The sequence below is a fragment of the Leguminivora glycinivorella genome, chromosome 12 (genome assembly GCF_023078275.1).
Source record: "Leguminivora glycinivorella isolate SPB_JAAS2020 chromosome 12, LegGlyc_1.1, whole genome shotgun sequence".
NCBI classification, from domain to species: Eukaryota; Metazoa; Arthropoda; class Insecta; order Lepidoptera; family Tortricidae; genus Leguminivora; species Leguminivora glycinivorella.
This window is the reverse complement of record NC_062982.1, coordinates 10,854,941-10,879,583: the sequence shown is the minus strand read 5'-3', so window position 1 is coordinate 10,879,583 and position 24,643 is coordinate 10,854,941. Positions and strand designations below refer to the sequence as shown.

General features: G+C 36.7%; 1 protein-coding gene across 1 annotated transcript in view; it reads left to right on the top strand.

The window, feature by feature from the left end:
• LOC125231587 (zinc transporter ZIP11) overlaps positions 1-24,643 on the top strand; it is a 132,665-nt gene that overhangs the window by 35,599 nt on the left and 72,423 nt on the right. Inside the window, exon 4 of the mRNA XM_048137045.1 lies at positions 14,185-14,384. Coding sequence (XP_047993002.1) covers positions 14,185-14,384 — 200 coding nt within the window. The remainder of the gene's footprint in view (positions 1-14,184; positions 14,385-24,643) is intronic.

Here is a 24,643-nt window from a genome sequence, read left to right as displayed (position 1 = left end):
ACATGTCCCCTTACAAGTGCGGTCCGACCGTCTGTTAGATCCTTAAAGAATCTCACAATATATTTTTAATGTGGTCACACTTTTGTAAACCGATGCGCACACGCGATTTCCTACGCATTGACAAATTTACACGATAGTTTTCGTTCGATTTCATTAAATTATGAAAAAAAAAACAATTATATATTTCTAATAACTAGTCAAATATTTGAACATTATGATAGGCTAAATTTATGATATCAAATAATTGTTTTGTTGATTTAATGTTTGTGACTACTAAAAACACATTAGTGTGTTTACAATGAAAATACGCCCATGAGGACAATTGTAAAAGAAAAAAAAAAACGGTTAAGGATGACAATATTGAAAGTGACAGTTCCTTACGAAAAAAAAATCTGAGCGCGAAGTTATTAAATTTTATTTAAGAAAACCGATTTCACTGAAATTATAGTGTTATGTAGCTTCAAATAATTAGTGTAATTGATAGTGTAGGAGCATGTGTGATTTTTAGTGACGTCTTATTATCACACGTAGAGAAATGTGAGAGTTAACTACGTTTTGAAACGAAGAGCTCTGTTAGTGAAAACATAGTAATTTCAATTAGTTTTAGGCCATAATTAGTTAGTTAAAAAAGGTGTTAGTGCAATAGTGCAAGACTTGGATACATGGAGACAGAGTTAGTAACAGTTTGGACGCGAAAAACATGAAGTGAACATTGAGATATTTCGTGGGACGTTCGAGTTGAAGTACCCGGCTTTTGATGTCAACTAACGGAGGAGTAAGAGTTTTTGAGCCTGGTCTCATACCTGCTCATAGGACCAACGTGTTACAGAAGATTTTCAATATGATTATGTTGTTAGTGGTGCCATATTATGCCACACTAAACAGAAGAATGGAACAGAAAATGCCGATCAAGAAAAATACATATATGTAAGTGTTCAAAACCCCAGTTAATTTACCCTATACTAGTTTTATTGAGCAAACAAGACGGAGTTTTATAGTCTGCAGTAATTTTTGAGTTAGAAAAATTAAAGTCACTTAGCGATCAGACATCATACTTGAGGAAAAAAAAAAATAATAATAATAATAATTGTAGGTGAACGTAAATGAGACGTACGTCTCATATGGTTAAAGTATCTAGATGGTCCTGCAACCTTAGTTGGCATATTTTTTTTTGGAAAATATTTTAACGCTTGTGATTTTTATTTTATCTTTCCCTCTGTTTATTGGAAGTCTTTAACTTAACTTTAGTTTCAACCTAAGATAGATTCTTACCACAGCAGTGTTTCTGTCATTGAACATAGTGGATCAGCAAGGACAGTGGAGACATGGGGTGAAAACTTCAGTGAGTGATTGGGTGAAATGCTTAGTAACGCTAGTGAAATAACAAGTGTTTATAATATTCGATTTATGCAATATTTTATTTTTTGACCAATGATTGGACAAATAAGGACTAGCCAACTTTAGAGTTGAAGAAATATTCATTGGTTTCAAGTTACTTGCTGTGTTCAAAAATAAGTAACTGGATCTTTTGCGGTTATGCTGATTGTGATCAAGTGTGCAACGTGTCTTCGGAAGAGGTTTCATGGTGTCCTGGGTTATGACACCGACTGAGAAGAGAATAGTTTGGAAAATTTTGAAATATTACCAGGAGGCCAGCAGGATCTAATCATCATCATTAGCTACTCAAGAACCCATCATAGAACTAGCCAAGTATGAAGGAGAAAAAAGGAAGAGAGACACCTTTGACCAAGTTCCTCAACCCATTGTCGTGTTTGTTAACAATTTGCTAAGTTTGCTGCAGCTGCGAATGCCATGAAGAAGGAATGGATTGTCTGAGGTTACAAAACTTTCGGGGCATGTTATACAATATTGAAGACATAGAATAGGACAATACAAGTTTTAAGCTCGTTTCAAGAAAAAAAATCATTATTTTGTTATATTATTATTCAATCAAATAAAAGTATTTTGAACCTACTTATGCCATCATTTTGTATTTTATCATAAGGCAATTAAAACCAAAATAAAATTTTGCAGATAGTTTGAAAAAAAAAGGAATATATTTTATCAAAACCACATCAAATTTGATGTTACATTATATTTTACAAAAAATATCAAAACCAAATCAAAATTGATGATACATCATATTTTGCGGGAAAAAATTTAAAATATGAAAACCACTTCAAAACTGCAATTACTTTTTTTTGCAAAATTGTATTATGCGTTTATTATGAACATTACATGATGTGTAATGTAAATTCTATGAGTACATTGGTTACAAGTCAATGACTTCTTAGTAAAGAATGTTTATTTATTGCGACATACTTATGTGGAACATTATTATCATCATCATCATTATCATTATTTTAAACGTGTCATGAGTTCTTCAAAATTTTATTGAGATGCAGTGTTATTATTATAGGGGTGGTAGAAGTCAAAATTTTGACTAAAATTAAATTTATTTCTATAGTGATCTGTGTGATAAAGGGCCTTATTGGCTAGCCCATCGTAAAGTTTCACTGTCATTTAGTAGTTTCGTTCCTAGGATTATAAAATGGTGTATGGTGGATGTAAAACTATAATACGGATTTTTTTTATTATCTAGATAAAGAAGTCGGTTCATTATATGGACAACAATTTTTTTTAAAAAATCTTTATTTTGTAAGAAGAATGTATTGGATATACATTGTATGGTTAGATTATTTTAATATAACAATAACTGGACATCATAGTAGCTAGTCTGCCTGGGGTAGACGTTAGGAAAATCGAGATCGGTGGAAAAGCTATTTTTCATTTTAGTTATTACAGTTAGCAGTGATATTTATTATTTATGCGTTATCATTTATTACATTATATAGGGTGGTATACTGTACGATATCGGTAATCACTCAGATCACAGACACAGCAGATCCTCGTTCCTAAGCATAACTCGGTCAGTATTTTGTTCTACAAAGATCGGAGTAGGGAGGGCCACTATTTTGTTTAAGTGACTGTACTTACTTTTATAAATTTTTGCATTTTATGCTATCAATTTTGCACTGAGGAATGTAATAATGAACAAAAGACAGGGAAATTGAAAGTAGGGTAGTGTCCTTACAGTAATTGACTCTAATTAAAATGTGAACATAAAATGTAACGTTTTCTTCGTACGAACATTTTATTTTTAGTATGTGCATCAAACAATTTTCACACATTGTCAAATTGTTTGCGGTTAGTAATTATTTTATAAAATTAAATATAGATGTATAAAATGAAACCTATCATAAATAAATTGAAATTTTCTTTGCTTTCGAGTCAGGGTAGAGTGGAGTAAAATGGGATACGTGAATTTTGAAGTTATTGTGTAATTTTATTTCCATTTTTATTCGTTATTTTGATTACTTTTAAAAGCGTTGGCTTTCTGTTGAGATCGAGTGAAAGAGCGAATGAGGAAGTAAGAATGGTTACATTGTGTGTGTGTGTGTGAATAATTTAGAGATGATGAATGTTTATAGATGTAAGAATGTTTTGAATGGGATGAATGACTGAATGATGTGTGTCTTGAATTCTTTTTTTTATGGAATGAGTGAATTGATACAGACAGACAGCGTTGGAAAGTAGTCGAAACTAGTTTGGTCGGAATTTGCGGGGAATAAACAGCGGGGGGGATTTTGGGAACACATTAGCCATAAAAAGCTTATCGGTTAGGTTAAAATCCATTTGGATTAGACCCATTTCAAGGGTAGTTTTTCGTGGCTACTCACTCTACAAGGTAATAAGACCCATACTAAAACCACACACCTCATCTTGAATGGGATGTATTTGACAATCGACATATTTTAGGGCTGATATCGTCTAGTGAGAACGAGGCTCTTTTCAATATTTGTTTCCTTGTTATGTGTTCAAATATGTGAAGTTTAGTATCATCAAATCATTTCTTCATTTGATCATGATATGGTACCGAGTTGAGGTACATGCTTATGTCATTTAAGGTTTGTTTTATAAAAAAAAAAAAAAAAACACACATCCAAACAGATCTTAAGTCAGTATATTTTATTCAAGTATGAGACATGCGCCAAAACATGTGGCTGGAGTGATTAGGTAGAGAAATTGGTTTGAGTTCCGACAATGGAGATTGAAGGCTCTGGACTTATAATGAGAGCTCTAAAGGTTTCTTCGTAATTGCGTGGGAAGTTATTGTGAACTCGTTGAAATTATTACGATAATTATTCCGGTCCAACAGTGTGGATGGAATGAATATTCGCCGCGACCGGGGAACGAGCTAGCAAGAACGGGTTAATAGGACCTATCAGATTCACAACCTGGTATCCCTGGCGATGCGTGGACTCTGAGAAAGGGGTTATCATGGTTCATTGTCGAAATTCTGATGAGCTAATTTCAAAACTGAGTCGCTAGCAGTTGCATAGTATTGGAATACACACCACACGATTAGAAATGGGGGATATTTCCGACTGATCTAGAGATATTTTTCTTTTATTCTTTTATTCAATTTTATTGCTTCTTTTGCTAAGTGAGATTGGATTTTTTTACAAACCACTTTGTATTTTATAAAAGAAATCCAATCGGGGGCGAGTTGTAACAGAACAAGCGTCTATGACGAGGAAATGGACTCGTTATTACATATAAAACTTACGGCGAATCAACTTTTCCTTGACCAACTTTCTTGGTGCATATTTTCTTTGGGATTTCATTGGATATTTTGACAAATAATATCTTTGAAGCTTTATCACATGTATAGTCACGTCTTCACTCATAAAATTCACTGTTATTCGATGCAAAACAGGTTGGGAAAGTTTATTTACCAACAAGCTACGTTCACATGGACGGAATACTGACACTGACAGTTGTCAACTGAGTGGCGTTCCAATATTGCATCTTGGTTTCAAATACAGGTCAGGAAAGTTGACAATGATTAATTTTGAACATAATTCCTGGGAAATATATTTAGAATGCAATATTTGATGTAACTTTTAGAAAGAAATTTGATATTTTACCACAGATTTGATATACAAAACTGGATTAAAACCTTTGATAAAGTAATATTTGTATATTTATATTTACCATAATATAAAATGTTTCCTTACGTACTAGAAATCAATAAAAGATATCTCCACCTTGCTCTAGAACACGTGCAATCATGCAGGTGTTACTGTTGAGAAGCAAAAACGTACATGCTGAGATGTCTTGGACATTAATGCCTAAGGCGTACGACTTAGTAAACAAAACAGTTACGACCTTTTTCTTATAAGTGTAATTTAGCGGCTATCCATTGTTATTTGTCGCCAGTAGCTCTTTTGTCGCTCTTTTGTAGCCCTTTTGTAGCCCTTTTGTCGCTCTTTTGTAGCCCTTTTGTAGCCCTTTTGTAGCTCTTTTGTAGCCCTTTTGTAGCTCTTTTGTAGCCCTTTTGTAGCCCTTTTGTAGCTCTTTTGTCGCTCTTTTGTAGCCCTTTTGTCGCTCTTTTGTCGCTCTTTTGTAGCCCTTTTGTAGCCCTTTTGTAGCTCTTTTGTAGCCCTTTTGTAGCCCTTTTGTAGCTCTTTTGTAGCCCTTTTGTAGCCCTTTTGTAGCTCTTTTGTAGCCCTTTTGTAGCCCTTTTGTCGCTCTTTTGTAGCCCTTTTGTCGCTCTTTTGTCGCTCTTTTGTAGCCCTTTTGTAGCCCTTTTGTAGCTCTTTTGTAGCCCTTTTGTAGCCCTTTTGTAGCTCTTTTGTAGCCCTTTTGTAGCCCTTTTGTAGCTCTTTTGTAGCCCTTTTGTAGCCCTTTTGTCGCTCTTTTGTAGCCCTTTTGTAGCTCTTTTGTAGCTCTTTTGTCGCTCTTTTGTAGCCAGTCGCCCTTTTGTAGCTCTTTTGTAGCCCTTTTGTAGCTCTTTTGTCGCTCATTTGAATCTATAAAAGGGTCGGAGGGAGCCGACGCGCGTCATTCTTACAATATCCACAAGACTAACAGTGTCCCTGGCTTTCGTGTGTTACTGGTGAGTGAAGTTGTTCTGCTATTATTTCTCTGTTTGTTTTTACTTGGAAATTATTCTAAGTGATTGTAAACTTTGAAATTGTGTCTTTGTTTGATTGTGCGGGGACAATATCGTCGTACAGTTGGACTTAAGACCTGTGGTGGAATTGCTTTACTGTCAGTTGTGGGGTTATTTTAGTGTTCTATTTATAGTGTAGTGTTGCATTTAAATTGATGTGTATAGTGAAGTTTTCTGTGCTTTGTTTCATGAGTACTGTTTAGCAATACAAAGACTGGGTCGATGTATGGCTGGTGCTTGGAGATAAGTCTGTGTTTGGTTTTGTAGGGAGTAATTCTTGCAAAACTAAGCTTAGATTATAGCACGTAAAGGAAACTTCATTCGTTTGTTTAGTTGGTCAGTAAAATTGAATTTAATAATTTTCTATGGGGTTATTTTGTGAAAGTTGTAAGCCAGATCATTGTTTGTGACAGACTGTTGTCCGGCTAGGCGCTTCTTCCCTTACGGTGTCAAATAAGAGGCGTTTAGGGGTCTTTTTGTTCCAAGTGGAGGGCTTGGGCGCCTTATTTACTTACAAAAGGCGTACTTTCTCACCGGTCTCAAAGAGTCCAACTGTTAGATGGAAGTGAGGACTTTCACGATTGACGAAAGACATTAGGAGTAATCCTTGCTCACTGAAGTCGGCAGTATTTGAGGCTGGGGTCCTATATATATATATATTTATTTACTCGGTGCTCTGGTCCATGCTGGCGTTGGTCGCTGGGGATTTCGGTTGTGATTGATCCATATCTAAGTAAAGTTTGATCGCAGCTGGGTCTCCCATGTGGCTGGTACTGGTGTGTCCTAGAATACTGGATATATACACGGATAGGGCGATCTACTCTCTGCTACCCTAGCCTGCGGGCAAAAGCAGAGGGGGGGATCATAACTCAAGCCTATAGGTTGCCTATCTCAGCTTCGCTGGCTGAACTGTACAGTTCTAGTAGGGATACACTTGTACATATTCTGAACACAAGATCTATGGTAAGTGAGGGTCTGTGTTTCAGATATGTTAGAGTAGGGAAAACGATAGGATTAGGGTAGAGTCACACACTATTTCTATGAAAGTAGAGTTCTATTATGATTGGTCTTAAATTATAATTGGTCAACGTGTATTGTGGAGAAATAATTTAACTACTACTATTTATATGGTTTAAATAGACTTTAAATGTGGTGTTTACTATCTTAAAATATGTGGTAAAACTGGTAATTTATAAAATCTCTTATTACTTAATTTATTTGAGTGAAATTAATAATTGTGGTAGCAATTTCTGATTTTTCGGTGTGGCTGCGGGACACTTAGTGTTGCTAACTGGTTTTTCAAGGTAAATTCTATCAAGTTGGTTAGGGAAACAAACTATTCTTTGGAATAAAAAGCATAGGTTTGTTATAGGGCCCAGTGGCATGCGAGCGCCGTCCACTGATGGAAAGTCAAAAGCTTAGAAAAGTTAGTAGACTTAGTTCTTATAAAAGTTAGCAACTGCTCGGTGTTTCGATAAAACATTAGAAAGATCGAGAAGTTATGGTCTATTAGCAGTATTGGGGAACGGGGGGTTTAGCTAGGGACAAGAAACAAAACAAAAAGGGGGTTAGTTTGTAGATAGATAGCCCTTCAGGCTTACTTGCTTAGGATCCTGATAAAGTGGTTTGATCAGGTCAGGGGTCCCATACCGTATCGCAAGCCCTTGCCCAAGCCGGGACCACTAATAAGGCGTAGCGGATGATTACCAAAATATTTTTTAATATTTATTTCATGTATGTTTCACTCACTAACTTTTATTTTAAAATTTCTTCATTACGTCATTAATTTTCTCACGTATAACTTTCTAGGCCTAAATCTGATAAAATACTCTTCTATAACACTATATTATTATGCTACAATAACCTTTATTCTTCTTTAAAATATAAATAAATAAAATTTTAAAAATTAGTCAAAAATACAGCTGATACTCATTAAAGGATCTAGGTTATCGCGGTTCACATCGAAGGGTTCTACTTATTCACGCTAGACGATCACAAGGCCAAATTTACGGGATATATTTAAAGGGGGGTTAGCTATACTGTTGGTTAGTCAAGTAAGTAAGTAAATAAGTAAGGTGAGCGGAGGTTTAGTTACACCATTTTCACTAATTTTAATAGTTCACGGGGGAAATTACTAAGTAGGTAAATACATTTGTGTGATGGACGGGCTCTGAATAACTTACAATATCGATTTTCGTGACTCTCGAGTTTCCCTAATGGTAATAGAATAGTCACTTCGTGGTCATTATTGATTTTTTCTACTCCCGTACTGTTATTCGTGAGTTACAAGGTCGTGCATAGAACTTTAAAACCCTACATAAAAGATGTCAGGACAAGTCTATCTAGTCTATACCCTGAAAACATTTAGTAGCAGTCGCACGATATAGCTGTTTTACAGTTCAGTAAATACATTGCTACCAACTTAACAAACCAATTCGCAGAGTCGAGACTCCTTCGTTTTCTGCTGCGTTCATTGGCGACGCGTCGAATCGCATTCAAATGTATAGAACTCGATTCAACTCGGCTCGATTCGTCTTAGTGGCCAGGCTTCAAAGAACCATACCATAGACAGTTTTATTTTCATGTTTGCACTCAAACTGCATATTCAAAATGGTATGCGGTCCACCTAGATAACTAAGATGACTGAAAGTAGGTATTTGTTGAATTTATAATTTTCTTTCAAAATAAGTGCTTGGTCGTAGAAAAAGTATTGTATGCAACGGTGTTTAACTGAGTCAAAAAATGCTCGTGGCGTCTTTATTAACAATTTTCGGCTTCGCCTCAAATTGTTACCCACGCCACTCACCTTTTTTGACCTCTTTTAACCACCAGTTGCATAAAATACTATAATTATTGCTACTGGGTTGCTAAGTCTTTATTTTTTCTTATCTTAAAAAAAGGTTCGCTTTCATTTTCCTTATTTATGCAATAAAAGTATTGAAATAAGGAAGAGCAAAATTGGGAAGTTATAATTTGATATTCACGGTCGCTTGGTGACCGGCCGGTTACCGCCCCATGCAGTCTTGTGTACCTAAGTCATTTTTAAAATTAGCTTAAGAGGATACGGTAGCGAACATGCTAAAATAGAAAGGAGCCCCCCTTTCAACTTGGGTATTTTAGTTAAATATACAAGTGTTATTAACTAGATTTATCGAAAAAAAATTGTCCATTAAGAACAACTCAGTCAAAAGATATTTCAAAAAAATCATTTAAATCGAGGTTCCGCTCTCGACTCTTTCTTCCTTCAAAACTTAATCAATCGGAACGAAATTTGAGAATCTGAGTAACAATGAAATAACCTATGTCGGACCGTTTAGCTTTTTCGGTTAATTTGTTACCAATCTTGAGTATCACACCTTTTTTGCGTCACAATGAAAAAGGCCGTTTTTGGAAATTTTTGATCGGCTCTAGAGTCTTTAAAAAGCAGAATATCAAAAAAATCAAAACGGTCCGACGCAGATAAAAATAATAACAATCTGTGTTGAAAAAAATCATTGCTCTATCTTCAAAAACCAGGGAGGAAATAATCGAGAGCGTTTGTATGAAGAATTGACCCCTACCGTATCGTCTTAACGGCCTTAGCGGACAAATCTATCTGTGTAATCGGGATGAATAGACTAATAATTTTTCCGTCGGTCGGGTCTACCCCGTTCCTCAAAGCAGGTGCGTACCTAACAGTTAAGGTTGGAAGCTTCTGATTCATTTGGTTTTACCACTTGCAGTCAGAGTCAAGTTGTAGGTCTCCCGGACTTTGCTCCTACACGGACTGCCGTTATTGTACAATTTCAAAATCTTATAAATAAAACTTTTACTTTTTTTCATGCCTGTTTTAAAATTTTATAACTGTGGTAACTCGAGTTATTTTCTGTTACATATATAATTTTCCGGTTAATAGTACCTATGTGTCTCGTTTTATTTATTGTTATACAAACATAATAAACATGAGTCAGTTAATATTTGATTATGTACTCAAGGTACACTTAATTGAAGTTACCTACCGATAAGAGAAAATAATCATCAAACTACTGTTTATGTTCAAAGTTGAGAAGATAACTGATGAAGGTACATATTTTAATGCCTCCAACCTTGTATAATATTCGTGTGTTTACAAAATTATAGTTAAGCTTAGCTGTGTACTTATAAACCATATATCAAAACTTGAAATCTCTTTATCTATTCAAAGGCCCCTTTATAGTACTAAGTACCTAAGTAGATAGACTAAATATATTAGGGAGGTAATTTTAAATTACAACAACATTTGAGTTACGTAGTTAGACAATACCTTACAAAACCACAGCCATAGTAGCATATCTAACTCTCATTAGGCACGAGACGAGTGCCTATAAAAATAAATAAATATAATATCTTTATTTAGCATTGTGTAGTACATATATGCTTACAGTTCACGGTAAACTTATAAATATCGTGATTTATAACGGTCACATAAGTTATAATCATAACTTTATGGTAACAGGGTGGCTAGCCGAATGGCACAATCGCTCACGAAACGCTCACGAAACGAAGCGCTAGTAGATATCTATCTCTATCGCGCTTGCGTATTGGCGCGACAGAGCCAGCGGCGTATCGCTTTCGTTTGGCGTCGGAGAAATGCCATTCGGCTACGGGGCCTGGAATGAAACTTTGAGTATAAGCGGCATCTGATCCCCGTACTAGTAAAAACTGTATCACGGTGGAACAGGATTCCCCTTGTCATTGTTTACATTATTCTGTAACTAATGTTAATTTATAGGTAGATCTCCAATAGTTAAAAATTAGCAACGCACTAAAACGCCTCTGTAGGGCTAACGTAGATTTACACGTCTTTTTCTAATTGTGTTATTACAAGAATTGTGGCGTCGTAGGCGAGAGGCTGGCAACCTGTCACTGCAATGTCACAGTTTCGTTTTCTTTCAACCCCTTATTTGCCAGGAGTGGCACTGAAACTTTGGTAGTTTCGTGTGCTCTGCCTACCCCTTTATGGGATACAGGCGTGATTGTATGTATTATTACAAGAGCAAGATCTTGCGCCAATCATGTGCTAATAGCCCTGCTGATTAAAAAATAGCTCTGCATCTGATATAGGTGGTTTACCCTTGAATCGCCGACAGACACTTGTTCGGATATTATTTCAAAGACAACGTTTCAAATAATTTCATTTCATCGACAGTTCATATCATAGAACAATCGACACAAGTAAAATCAAACCGTAGACTTTTATTTCATAGATAACTTACTCCGAGTATACTTTACATCGTGGTATTTCATTTCGTGTTTTTTCATTTCATTTTGTTTTACATTAAATACAATTCATTACGCATAATATTATTTCAATTATGATTCTTTCTAAAATTGTACAATTTGTAAACTGTTTGTTTGGTCACAGTTCTAACCTAACCCAAACCTGCTCGGTAAGCTGGTCGTTTTTGTGTGTGGTCACAGTTCTAACCTAACCTAAACCTAATTTAAAAGCCATTAGTTGTAGTGTAGGTCGCAGTACTAACCTAACCTAAACCTACTCTGTAAGCTGGTCGTTTTTGTGTGTGGTCACAGTTCTAACCTAACCTAAACCTAATTTAAAAGCCATTGGTTGTAGTGTAGGTCGCAGTTCTAACCTAACCTAAACCTACGCGGTAAGCCGTTTGTTTCTGTGTGATCACAGTTCTAACCTAACCTAAACCTACTCTGTAAGCCGGTCGTTTTTGTGTGTGGCCACAGTTATAACCTAACCTAAACCTACTCTAGGATTTAAGCCAATGGTCATAGTTTAATTATGGACGTAAATATGTGATGTGCCACGATAAAATCGACAATTTGAAGTTTCCTAGAATAGAAACATCTATTAACGTGTAGTACGACAAATGAGAAAGTATTGTAATAATACGTCGAATAAATTAATTGCGATGTTTTGTAGTTCTGCTATTTGAAGTACTTTGAAACGAATCAGCGATGAAACAATATTCGTTGAATAGTATTTATAATAACTAAGAAAATTTCAAATAAATAGTAGTTGAAACAAAATTACTCGAAACAATTTTACTCGAACTAAACTTTCGATGATTTGTTGTCGATGAAATGATATTCGATGAAAAGTTTGTCGGCGAAACAAGGGTACACCGATATAGGTACTTTCTTATGAAAGAAGGCAGGAATGAGTTTAAGCTAACCTTCACAATAAGCAATACTTCAGCGAAGCAGAAGTTCGACTTCGATAAAACATTTACCAAGGTAGGAATGTCGCTATTATACTCACAAAAAAAAAACGATAAAATCATCAATCATCAGTACATATTTAATAATTATTTGTCTCAATTCGCCGCAACACCTAAATTATAAATACCTACCTATACAATGCAATACTTACACATCTAATTCGTAAACAACATACCTAAAGATTGCAAAAAACAAACTAAGCGCATCTGTTATCGCACCGGCGGAACAAAACAAGAACCGGTCGGCGAATGCTTGGCTGCAACATTTATACTCAATATAATGACATAATTAGGTATTTTAGTTGAAATATATTAAAGAATGTTGGCTATTTTTAACCGACTTCAACAAAATAAGTAGGAGGTTCTCAATTCGACTGAATGTTTTTTTTTGTATGTTACTCGATATCTCCGAGAATCGTGTACCGATTTTCAATTTTTTTTTCAATCGAACGGGTATAACCCCGAGATTCCCGAAGTCCCATTGGCACCAAGTCGGGGTCTGATGATGGGATCTTGGAGAAATCGAGGGAACTCTTCAAATGTTATAGGCACATGTAATGTTTTTAGTGTATTTTTCAAAGGTACACAATTATTTGGGTGAATCAACTGATTCTTGCCTGTTATTGCCATGGTTACGGTCCCCTGAGTCACGCTGGTTTTATGCAAAATTATGCTACTGAAATTGTGCAAACATGCATGTTGTCCATGTTTGTAGGTGGCAAATTAAGGAAAGGGCTTGTTAGACGAGAAAAATGCATGTTTGCATAGTTTAAGTAGCATAATTTTGCATAAAACCAGTGTGACTCGGGGACCGTAACCATGGCAATAACAGACAAGAAAAAGTTGATTCGCCCATTTACGCCTGATGGTAATAATTTTATGTGGCTGAGCTGATGATGGAAGGTCAACTCCTCAACGGTTAGGAGTTAAAGGATAATTCTTTCACTACTGTACGTATAATCGGACTGATACATATCATATCAATAGGACTTAATTCTTCAAACTTAATGAATGAATAATGAATGATAATATTTATAATATGTTAGAAGCAAATTTCATAGGTTTGTTGTTAAGTTATATTGTTTCTGTAAATTTGTTATTTATTTTTTAATTTATTTTAATGTAATTTTGACGATTCGAAAGAGGTTGTAAAATCCTACTTGAATAAACGATATTTTATCTTATCTTATCTTTTAGGAACCACTAAAAATCAAGAAATAAATAAACTTAAAAAAAACCGCCTTCAAAAATAAGCGCCTTACAAAACACGGAGAAACTAAAAAGCAAAAAATATTAAACCTTTAAATTCAGATTTCTTATCGCATTGCAATAATCTAATCATCCAAATTATAAACAAATCAATTATTTTTGGAGTCGGGGCCAGCCTGCGTATCCGGTTGGGTGGGGCAAACAGGAAATAGCAAGGCGACGAACAGGTCTGGTACCGACTACAAAAATAATTGATTTGTTTATAATTTGGATGTTTAGATTATTGCAATCCGATAAGAAATCTGAATTGAAAGGTTTATTATTTTTTGCATTTTAGTTTCTCCGTGTTTTGTAAGGCGCTTATTTTTGAAGGCGGTTTTTTTATGTTGGTGTTATATTATTATTCCTTGCCTTACCTCACTTATTTACTAAATTATGATATGGTCTACTTCTGCCATCAAAATAGATATATACAATTGTATTAGCTTTTAACGCGGCAAGCGAAGGAGTAGGTATAGGTACCTCTTCTATCTATAGGTAAGCACGTTCGATACTTAGGCGCAGCCTACCTACACCGTCTGACAGATTACAGAGTAAATATGAGTTATCACCTGATATGATCGGAAGCAGGTGACATAGAGGTTGCGAAGCTTTAAAAGCCCAGCCAAGTTAAATATTTAAAGGTACTTACTGAAAACCTTTTAGTGTGACATGTTCACTAAAACCCACTTTTATTTGTATTTCTAGAAGCCAACTGAGAACGGCGATGGCGACCGCCGCGACAGCCACCAGCGATCGCTGGAAGCGCGACAATCGCAGTGGAAACGCATCATGTTGCTAGTAGTCGCTATCACCGTACACAACATTCCTGAGGGGCTCGCTGTGGGCGTGTCCTTCGGAGCAGCGGCGGCCAGTGATGACGTCGCTAACTCCTTCCATGTCGCCAGGTATGTTCGAGCTTTGTCTAAAATGTGTCAGTTTGACGCTGGTTAGTTAGAGACAATCGCAGTGGAAACGCATCATGCTGCTAGTAGTTGCTATCACCGTGCACAACATTCCTGAGGGCCTCGCTGTAGGTGTGTCCTTTGGAGCAGCGGCGGCCTGTGACGTGGTGGCTAGCTCCTTCCATGTTGAGCTTTATCTTTTAAGATTAGTGACAATAGGCAAGTAGGTAGTGAAAATACTGCTCATGCTGCTTTTAGTCGCTATAACTGTACACAACATACCAAATAATTAGCCGAAGGCGTGTCCTTTGGTGCACTGAACCGAACTAAATCAGCGTAATGTATAAGGTCGTATTAGCTAATAGGTATAATAGGTACAAGTCAGTGAGTTGTATTGATATTTTTCTTTGTTTTCTAAGTGCCATTAAGTTGGCTGCCAATAGGGAACTTGACTGTAGTTAAAATAAAATATGTTATACCATACACGAAGTAAAACATCAGATAATTATACGAAAGACATGGACTGAAGTTATTTTTAAATCCAATTTCTATTTAATATCTAAGTCAGGTAGAAATATATGAAGTAACTGATTTGACCCGTGACATCACTCAATTCGATTTCATATAAATTCCATATTAGCAAGTCGTTCAAATTCGTTTTGACAGTTCTTAAAAAGAAGCTGATTTGACTAGGAGGCAAGTAGCCTATAGGCCTAACTTACCACTTATACATATCTAGTTATATTTATGCCCTTAATATAAAACATTGTCATATGCCGGTAACTCTGCGATTTAACTGCTATCAATGTTTGATCTTGTATCCTTTATGAATAATTGGTAATCGCTATATCTTGATAATCACGCCATCTAGCGTTATTACTTGTAAGTTTTACGCCACCTATACTAAACGCTTTCGTGTGCTGCCATCTGTCATTATGTGATGTTGGTTATAAGATTACGAATATATCTCAAAGCTTATCAGACCGCTTGCTAGTCAATAGATGGCGACTGAAGTCACATTTTTTATTCACATCGAAACAATATTTGCAATCGAATTATGTAAGATTACATCATGAAAAGTCTTTAAATCTGTTAAGTAAATTTAATAATGATTAGTTAATTAGGCTTATAGAATAAAATAAAGTATTTGACTACCTTGTGCTCTTGCGCTCAGTCATTTCATTTGGTTATGTTAGAAGTACGTATCTGAAACACCGTTGAAGTAAAATACGCAAAAAAGACATGTTGCTCTATAGTATTTTTTATTTACGGCTAGTGCAAGAAAACACAGCTGGTAATTTATATATTAACGTTCATGCCATCTAGCGGCGGCACTTGTAAAGTGTACGACATGATATCTGAATCTAGTTTGTTTACTGCTGCCATCTACCGACAGTGCACATTTCTGTCTTTCAATACTGCGCAAGCGCTCATAATTCTTTCGTGTTGTCAACAGATGTCATCTTGGATCACATTTTTACAATTTCGCCAAGTGATTTACTTAGTAAAATATGATGTTTCGTAAATCTTAACAGCAAATTAATGTTAACATTAATTTGACAATAAATATATTGGATTTGTACTGTAATTAAATATTGTCGTTAATCTTAACAGCCAAAAATGTTGATGATAGATATTTAGATAAATTTAAAACAACTTCATCCATTTTTATAAAGTTCTTCTTTCTCAGAAACGTAAACTCAAATGTATAATTAACACGGTTATAAATCTTACTTATCAACTAATTGCCCGGATTAGTTACCAAATGTCACAGAAACATTAAATACGTTAGAAGGATGCGCATAGGAATGCTCACATGTGCGCGGCCATTTTGTTACGTTACGTCAGAAGGAACGCGAGGCACCGTTGCGCGCGCGCAGGAATTTCATTGATAACTCGCGGGCGCGAGCGGGATGCAGCTAGCGGAATAGGGCCCGCACTATCACCTTAGTACTGTTACAGCACTATTATAAATAATAGTATCGGGCGCGATTCAAGTTTTATATAAGTTAGGTTATAGGTACTCAAAATTAACACGAGGGAATCGTTTTGACTTTGAACAAATGAACAATGACGTTTAGCGATTGTAAAAAAATGTCTTGAATAAAATCAGCGCGAATTGTGAAATAAAGTACCTACATGTTTGGTTTTGATGTTTCATTATTTAAACTAATAATAATTAAGTTTACTTATAGGTTTTCATGGTGCAAATTTTTTTTGTAAACAATATTTTTGAAGAATTGAATGTTTATTTCATTTCTGTTTACCGCTTAGGCAACATTTCGTTACAAAACTTAATCTATATCGTCCCTCCTTTCCTCTCCTCCTACTCCTTTCTTAAAAGTCACCTCCTTCTTTCTTGAGAGTCTGTTTAGATAAAATTACTTTTACACATTGGAAAATGGCCCAAATAAACTAAAATAAACATGTAAAACTTCATGTATTGACATATTTTGTGAATTAAAAATATCTATCCCACATTTTTTAACATAGAACGTTTGGCATACGCTATTACACGCCTACTCGCCAGACAGTCGATTTTGCCAGGTTCCTAATCAATAAAAACTATTTGAGCCGATTATTTATGTACATACATACATACAATCACGCCTGTATCCCATAAAGGGGTAGGCAGAACACATGAAACTACTAAAGCTTCAGTGCCACTCTTGGCAAATAAGGAGTTGAAAGAAAACGAAACTGTGACATTGCAGTGACAGGTTGCCAGCCTCTCGCCTACGCCACAATTTAACTCATATCCCATAGTCGCCTTCTACGACACCCACGGGAAGAAAGGGGGTGGTGAAATTCTTAACCCGTCACCACACAGGTTTATTTATGTAAAGCCTAGAAATATATGAATATGCGCCATGTCGCGGAATTCCAGTAGAACTATTTTCTTCATACTAAACTGAACTGTCACCCCATACCTACATCAGAACAACAGCGCCCTCCTGACAATAGTTATATATTCCTGCGTAGCCGAATGCACACACGCTCACGAAACGAAACGCTCGTAAATATCTTTCTCTATCGCTCTTGCGTATTGGCGCGACGAGCCAGACTACCTTTCGCGGCGTTTCGTTTTCGTTTCGCGTCGGCGAAATGCCATTTGGCTACGGGGCCTGGTCAGGCTTCATTGCGAATTAACATGATTAGGTACAAAAATATCCATATCTATTTTATTTCGATTTATTAAGCATTAGTAAGCACGTATTAGGGGGCTCATACTAGTATGTATTTGTTTAGCTAAGCTAGCGAAACTGGCCTGCCCCCAATGTCTTGAGAAGAGGCGCCCGATGTATAATTCAATAGGGTTTTTTTAGTTCGAAAACAAATTATACGCTTTGTAAAGCTTAGTTTACGTAATACCCCATATAATTTTTAGAATGTAAACACCCTAATTATGCACCTCGACTTCTCAGGAGTGTGATTCAATTTAGTTAAAAAGTCTAATATTACCTACGTCTCGGGGCTAAAGGTTTCCTTTCATGTAAGTTGCATAAGGGTTGACACTTGACATCCTTGTGTCCATGCTAGCTAGATCTATGTCGTTGTGTAATAAAAGAATAGATTAGAAGTAAAGTTTTATTACGATCTATGAAGGAAAGTTTTTTTTAACATGTTGCATATAAAAATAGCTTAGGGTCCCCCCCCCCACATTTAGCGTCTCGCGAGCGTCGCGTCGGGCCAACTGTATGGAAAAAGACGCCGCGTCGGCGCGACGTCAACGCGGCGTCAGGCTTTGCCCATACAGTTGGCCCGACGCGACGCTCGCGAGACGCTAGATGTGGGGGGACCCTTAAAGCTACTGCAAAGTGGCACGTTCGATAAATTATAAGGTTTATTCGTCTCCTGGTCCATCGGCAGCGATGGCAACGACACTAACAAGTTGATTCACCCCCAATGGAGCCATTTTCGCGCTCAGTACCCACATGATCGTCTCGGTCGTTGACCCGCCAGACGCCCGGTAAACTATTTTACTGAAAAATTCGCCGCCGCCGTGTCATTGAAGCCAACCTTGACGTATTGTCGCTGTGCGTGGGCTCCCAGACATGTTCACAATACACGAGTATTGCCACTTCACTAATGTACATTGACAGGTTTTAAGTAGAGTTTTATTCGCTCAGTTATTTCGTCTCTGTGATTTTTCTGAATTTTCAGACTGAAAGTAAAGTTAACATGTGGCATATACTGAAATCTTACTAAATTCACTTCACCAACAACAGGAAAAACGTTTCATAAAATTAGTAAAATTTTGCACATTTTGTACAGTTATATTTTAAGTACTTGTTGAAGTTTTCATGTTTCATAATAGACATTATTAATTTATCATTGTCACTATTAGTTACAAATAAACAAGCAAAATTTGCAAAAAAATAAAATAAAGTGTACCTAAAGATGTTAATGAGACACGTATAGTTACAGTCAAGTGCAAAAATACGTATCGATTTTATCCGCTCAAAAATATGTACCGAGACCTTATTCCGCCGACATAAAGTGCTATGGGACATATTTTTGATAAGTTGTACGCACCCATATTTTTACACTTGACTGTACAGTGTACTTCGTCATTTTTCTATTTTTAATAAGTCTAAACAATACCTCATTACTTATTATTAAGCTGCTCGGCGTGGATTACTTTAAAGTAACCCATAGTTTCATCTTTAGGAACTATCGAACTTTAAGTGGCCAGGTTGCCACCTAGCTACTGGCCTTAACGTCTATATCAGACAATTTATGGTGCAATGTTCGAGAGACATCGCTTTTGGTGGCGAAACAGACCTATATACGAGAGCGACATACTCTGCCACATAGGCACAAGGGAAGCTTCGCTTCGCTTGCGACGTTTCGCTGTGGTGTCTTCTTTTCCTTTTGTCAGCAAGTGCCGCAAATCAGGTCTCATCGACGAACTTGCGACCATCTCCAACGCACTTTCGCCACTCCGTCCGCTTCTCCGCAAGCTTCTCCCAGTTTTGATAGTCGATCTTAAAGGCTGCCATGTCCCTCTTGGCTCAGTCACCTAAACCAAAGACCTGCTTAATAGGTATAAGTAGGAATTCGAATACTGCGCCTACCGTGTTGTCCATAAGCTCTTACTAACTCTTGAGAGAGGGAGAGGCGTTTGAGTGAGACAGCCCAGACTCTCAATAGTCTCAATACCTAAAGAAAATAAATAAACCTTGGATACCCTGTCTTAACTCCAAAATTATGTATGCGCAAAATATGAACGATTGAAGATTCTCTTAATAAGTACCTACAGACTTATCATTTATATGTAAAGCCTGACCAGACATATATGACTATTGTTAGGAGCCTTAGGAGGGCGCTGTTCTGATGTATGGGTTGACAATTCAGTAGGTATAGTATGAAGACAATAGTTGTAATGAAATTCCGGAACATGGCGCGTAGTCACATATTTCTGGTCAGACTTTATTTGCTACTTGCTTCTGATGATGACGCCCGTTTTTTGACCGCCACCAGAAAAACCGCTATCGACAATAAGGCAGGGAGACGGCCTTCTATCAACTGCATACTTTAAACGACGCATAATAGTATTTTATACAATCGTGATATAATACAAAGCGTTTCAGTCGAGTACCATGTTTAGGCCACGAAGCTTGCTGAGTACTGATACGGTACGAGAGTGAAAAGCTTAATTATATCACTATTGTATACAACACTTTTTCTACGAGTCATCATCTTCATCATCATCATCATCATTCCCTTGCCCTTTTCCCATTATTTGGGGTCGGCGCAGCAGATCATCTTCCTCCATTCCTCTCTATCAGCCGTCATTTCCATACTAATACCTTTCACTCTCATATCATTGTTCATACATTCCATCCATCTTTTCTTAGGTCTTCCACTACCATTGTATCCATCCACCTTCATATTTACTACCCGTTTTATAACATCGCTTTCATCCCTCCGCATTACATGCCCATACCATGCTAATCTACTTCCTCTCAACTTCTCTGTCACTGGCGCTACTCTCAGGCTTCCTCTTATATACTCATTCCCAATTCTATCCAGTCTTGTCACACCACACATCCATCGCAACATTCGCATCATCAATGGACGGAAATATCATCATTCATGCAAGTTAAAATTAATGTTAATAGCGTCGTTCACCGTTGTATCAACATCGAATTACCTAGCAACCAATTGTTTGTTATAACCGTCTCTGAATTGGCCGATAACGCGACAGATAAAAAAGATGTGTTTCAGATGCAGAAAAATTTGCCAGGTATCGCAAATTAGTATAGAAATTGTGTGAAGTTCTATTTTTGAAATTATTACAGTTAACTAAAGTCAACTATAATGAGATATTATAGTTGAGTCGGAACTGCCATAGGGTATCCAACACTGAAAAGTTAGCACTTATAGTTTAGTCTTTGATGTCCTAATTGACAGATTACAGTCGACGAGTAGAAAAAAGTTTTTTTGTGCCTCTAATCGTGGAACTGCAACTTTTCTTAAACATTATCAAAGGCGTGCGAAGCGAAAAACGCAAGAACTTCAGTGTATGTATTCGGGATATTCATGTTGCATGAAAATGTCTTAACTCATTTTTGTTTAAGAATTGCAACTAACCCGTGATTCAAGTTAACCAAAATCCTAATCGATCTCGATTGAATTCGCAGCAAAAAAACGATCTTTAAATGTTGTATCGGCGTTCTTGATGCCGCAGGTAATAGCTGGTAACAAGCCAAAAACACCCTTATTAATAAACGTAGGCAACGTAGCACTTTCCTTTTTGTTCTCAGAAATATATAAACATATATTAGCTTATTGCAACGACTTAAGCTTTACAATAGTTTACTTGAACTGACTGACTTGACTGTTTCTGCATGTAGATGAGTAACAATTCGTTGCCGCCGGTTATGCATCGCCCTTATTATTATAGGAATAATTGCGCCTGACGAGGTAACTTTGGGATTAATTAATTACATTGGAACATTAATATTTAGGTATATTATACATGTACACAAATAATTTCGTAAGGCAACATAAACACTTTAAAACGAATAGCTACATTTTTGACAGTCTTTAACTTAATATCTGAACTTAAGTTCTGTAGGTAGGTACATGCGTTTGTCATCAGCTACTTTAGTAAAGCGCGTGTGTTTTATGCGATAGATGCAGCAATGAAAGCTGTTTGGAAAATGACAATAAGCCAACCGCAGCCTTTTGCCATTTTCCCTACATTCCTTTGACATCATGCGTTTAACGCAGCGTAAATCGCATAAAAGAACCGCAAGCTTCGCAAGAGTGCATATCAATAATATCCATTTGTTTAATAAATACTCGTACATATCAATGCTAATTCAGGCTTGTCGCATGCCTAAAAGCTTACATAAATTGCAATAAACTTGAATGCAAAGACCGAACCTACTAAAGACAAGCCTTATCCAACTGCATTTGAATCACAATTATCGCATAACGCGGATCATTTTCCATAACGCATCGATTAAGAATGGAATGTAAACACACCGTCAGAAATATCGGAGCTGTCAAGGTGCTCAAAATATCTGAACACGCCTAGACAATAGAAGTCTGTGTTCAGATATTTTGAACACCTCGACAGTTTCGATATATCTGATGGCGAGTCTAATAGGTACATGTTATACAATGTTACATGTGATTGTCAGAATGAGAAGTAGCGGGCTGAATGGTATGCGATAAGGCGGTCGATTTAACATGGTAGTTAGCCGGTGCTGGGAAGACGCCTTATATCGCGCTGCGCCCCTGGGACACGTCTTCATGCAAGCGGAACTTGTTTTAGTAGTTTGGACGGCAACTTTTCACACAATACATTTACCTAGATCCTGTTGTCACTTAGGTATTTATAAATCGTGCTTTACTCGTATCTGACGTCCCGGATGTTCAACGAATAGAAGTAAATACTTATGCGACTGTTAATACACTCCAATGATATTAAGTAGGTGTTTTTCATAAAACATTATTTAATGAATCTAAATGAATACTAATGAAATATAGACATTGGTCTTCAATAAATATCCAAATTCAATAGATAGTAGATGCATACCGGCCATAAGAGACTAGCAAGAGATCTTTTTATTTTCATAAAATAATAATTTATCGCTAATACCTATAGAGGATTTGCCAGTTTTCGTAAATAATTGTAAAATAATAAAGATATTTAAGACAGTAATATTATCCCAAAATCATTGACTTTTCCTATGTTTATTTGTTTATGCGAATCGTAACAGTCGGCGCATTGCAGTATACAACATAAAAGGTCAATATAAGAGGTCTGTCAATCGCAGGCCGTAAATCCCATAATACGCGTGCAGCGATAATCGCTGCAGTATTGACCGCAGCCTGAAGATCTCGCGGCGAGTGGCGCCCGCGCGTAATGGGAGTCGGCGACTGCTTTGTGCCGACGCTGTTATTATGCAGATTAACACCGTCGGGGATTTGTTCGAAATATATCGTAACAAGCGGAGATTTTTGAAGTAAGGATAAGGTGACTGAACATCCGCGCGATTGGTTGATGAGTTTGCAGAACGCGTGCGATGGCGTAGACTGCACGCTTGGATCGCAATCGTGCACAGCGGTGCTGCGGACAGCGCTTTTATGGCACCATTTAAAATAAAAGAAACTTTATTTAAACTTAACTGATAAACTGGAACTGACATACAGTCTGGCAAGAAAGAGTAGAAATTAAAAAGAGTCAACATCGTAGTGTCGTTCTGGTTTCTTATAAATATTAATTTGAAATGGACAACACTACGAGTACGAGGTTGCCGCTTTATGATTTTTGACCAACAGTCTGTCTTTTTTTTATAAAGCATAATTGACGGTCTCAACTCAGTTTCACGTCAAGGAATTCTTGAGAACTCCGACGCTGGTCTTACGTGGGGACCCTCCATTTCACGCATCACTCACTGTCTTACTGACCGCCGCTGTGCTGGCACCATTTCTGGTGTCCATATGCCACGTCCTTACTCAGTAATATATAAGTGAATAACAAGCGCTCCTCGAGGCGCCGATGCGCGCCCCTAATTTACGAGGCAGCGGGAATGCGACTGAGCGTTAGATTCCTCGGTCGTTTTCCTTTTTGACGGAGGTTTCGCGTTCGATTGGTGTTGATAATGCTTGGGGTTTTTTATATGCGCATCGTTTGTTACATGCTGTTAAAGGCTTTTATTACTTTCCGACAAGTTAATTACGGTATTTTTAGTCAACACTTTTGCTAACCACAAACGTAGAAAAGTGAGAAGTTAGTATTTAATTATGATTTTTATAAATACTTATAATGAATTAAATACCTACTTTGACGGTCGGAGGATTCGCGTGCGATTGGTCTTGATAATGCTTTATGGGTTTTTTTTATATGCGCATCGTTTGTTACATGCTGTTTAAGGATTTTATTACTTTCCGACAATTTAATTACGGTATTTTAAAGTCAATGCTTCTGATAACCACAAACGTAGAAAAGTGAGAAGTTAGTATTTAATTATGATTTTTATAACTACTTATAATGAATTAAATACCTACTTTTACTTTGACTGTCGGAGGATTCGCGTGCGATTGGTCTTGATAATGCTTTATGGGTTTTTTTTTATATGCGCATCGTTTGTTACATGCTGTTAAAGGCTTTTATTACTTTCCGACAAGTTAATTACGGTATTTTAAAGTCAACGCTTCTGCTAACCACAAACATAGAAATGTGAGAAGTTAGTATTTAAAAGTCCTTACTACACTTTCACGATTTTATTCGATAGTTTTAGATCCATGGTTTAAAAGCAGTTGGTTCATATTTTTTACCCCATCAAAATAACAAGGCGTATTTTTGCCTGGACGATTAAACTATATTATTTTAAGTACCCGTCATGAGCTATGTGAAAGAGGTGTGATGACGTGAATGCAGCTTCATCCGTAATGGTTGTATATTTTTTTCATGATATAAATATTTTAATTTGTCATGTCATCGTGTAAACATTAAAATTTAGTACCTATCACTGGATATTTCCTATATAACAAATAGGCTGTCCATACAAGGTGTCGGGCTGCCATCGGACTAACTAAGCCACCAAAGACGATATACCGGCACCACACAATAAAATCACTGCAACAATCATCTGCTAAGATGTCGTGGACAATGATGAACAAATAGGCTGGGCTCGAACATTTCTATAGAACAATACTATAGGCCAATGAATTAGGCATCTTATTTCCAAGTATGTACAGTCACCAGCATAAAGAAGTGATGATTTCTGTACCTTGTCGCT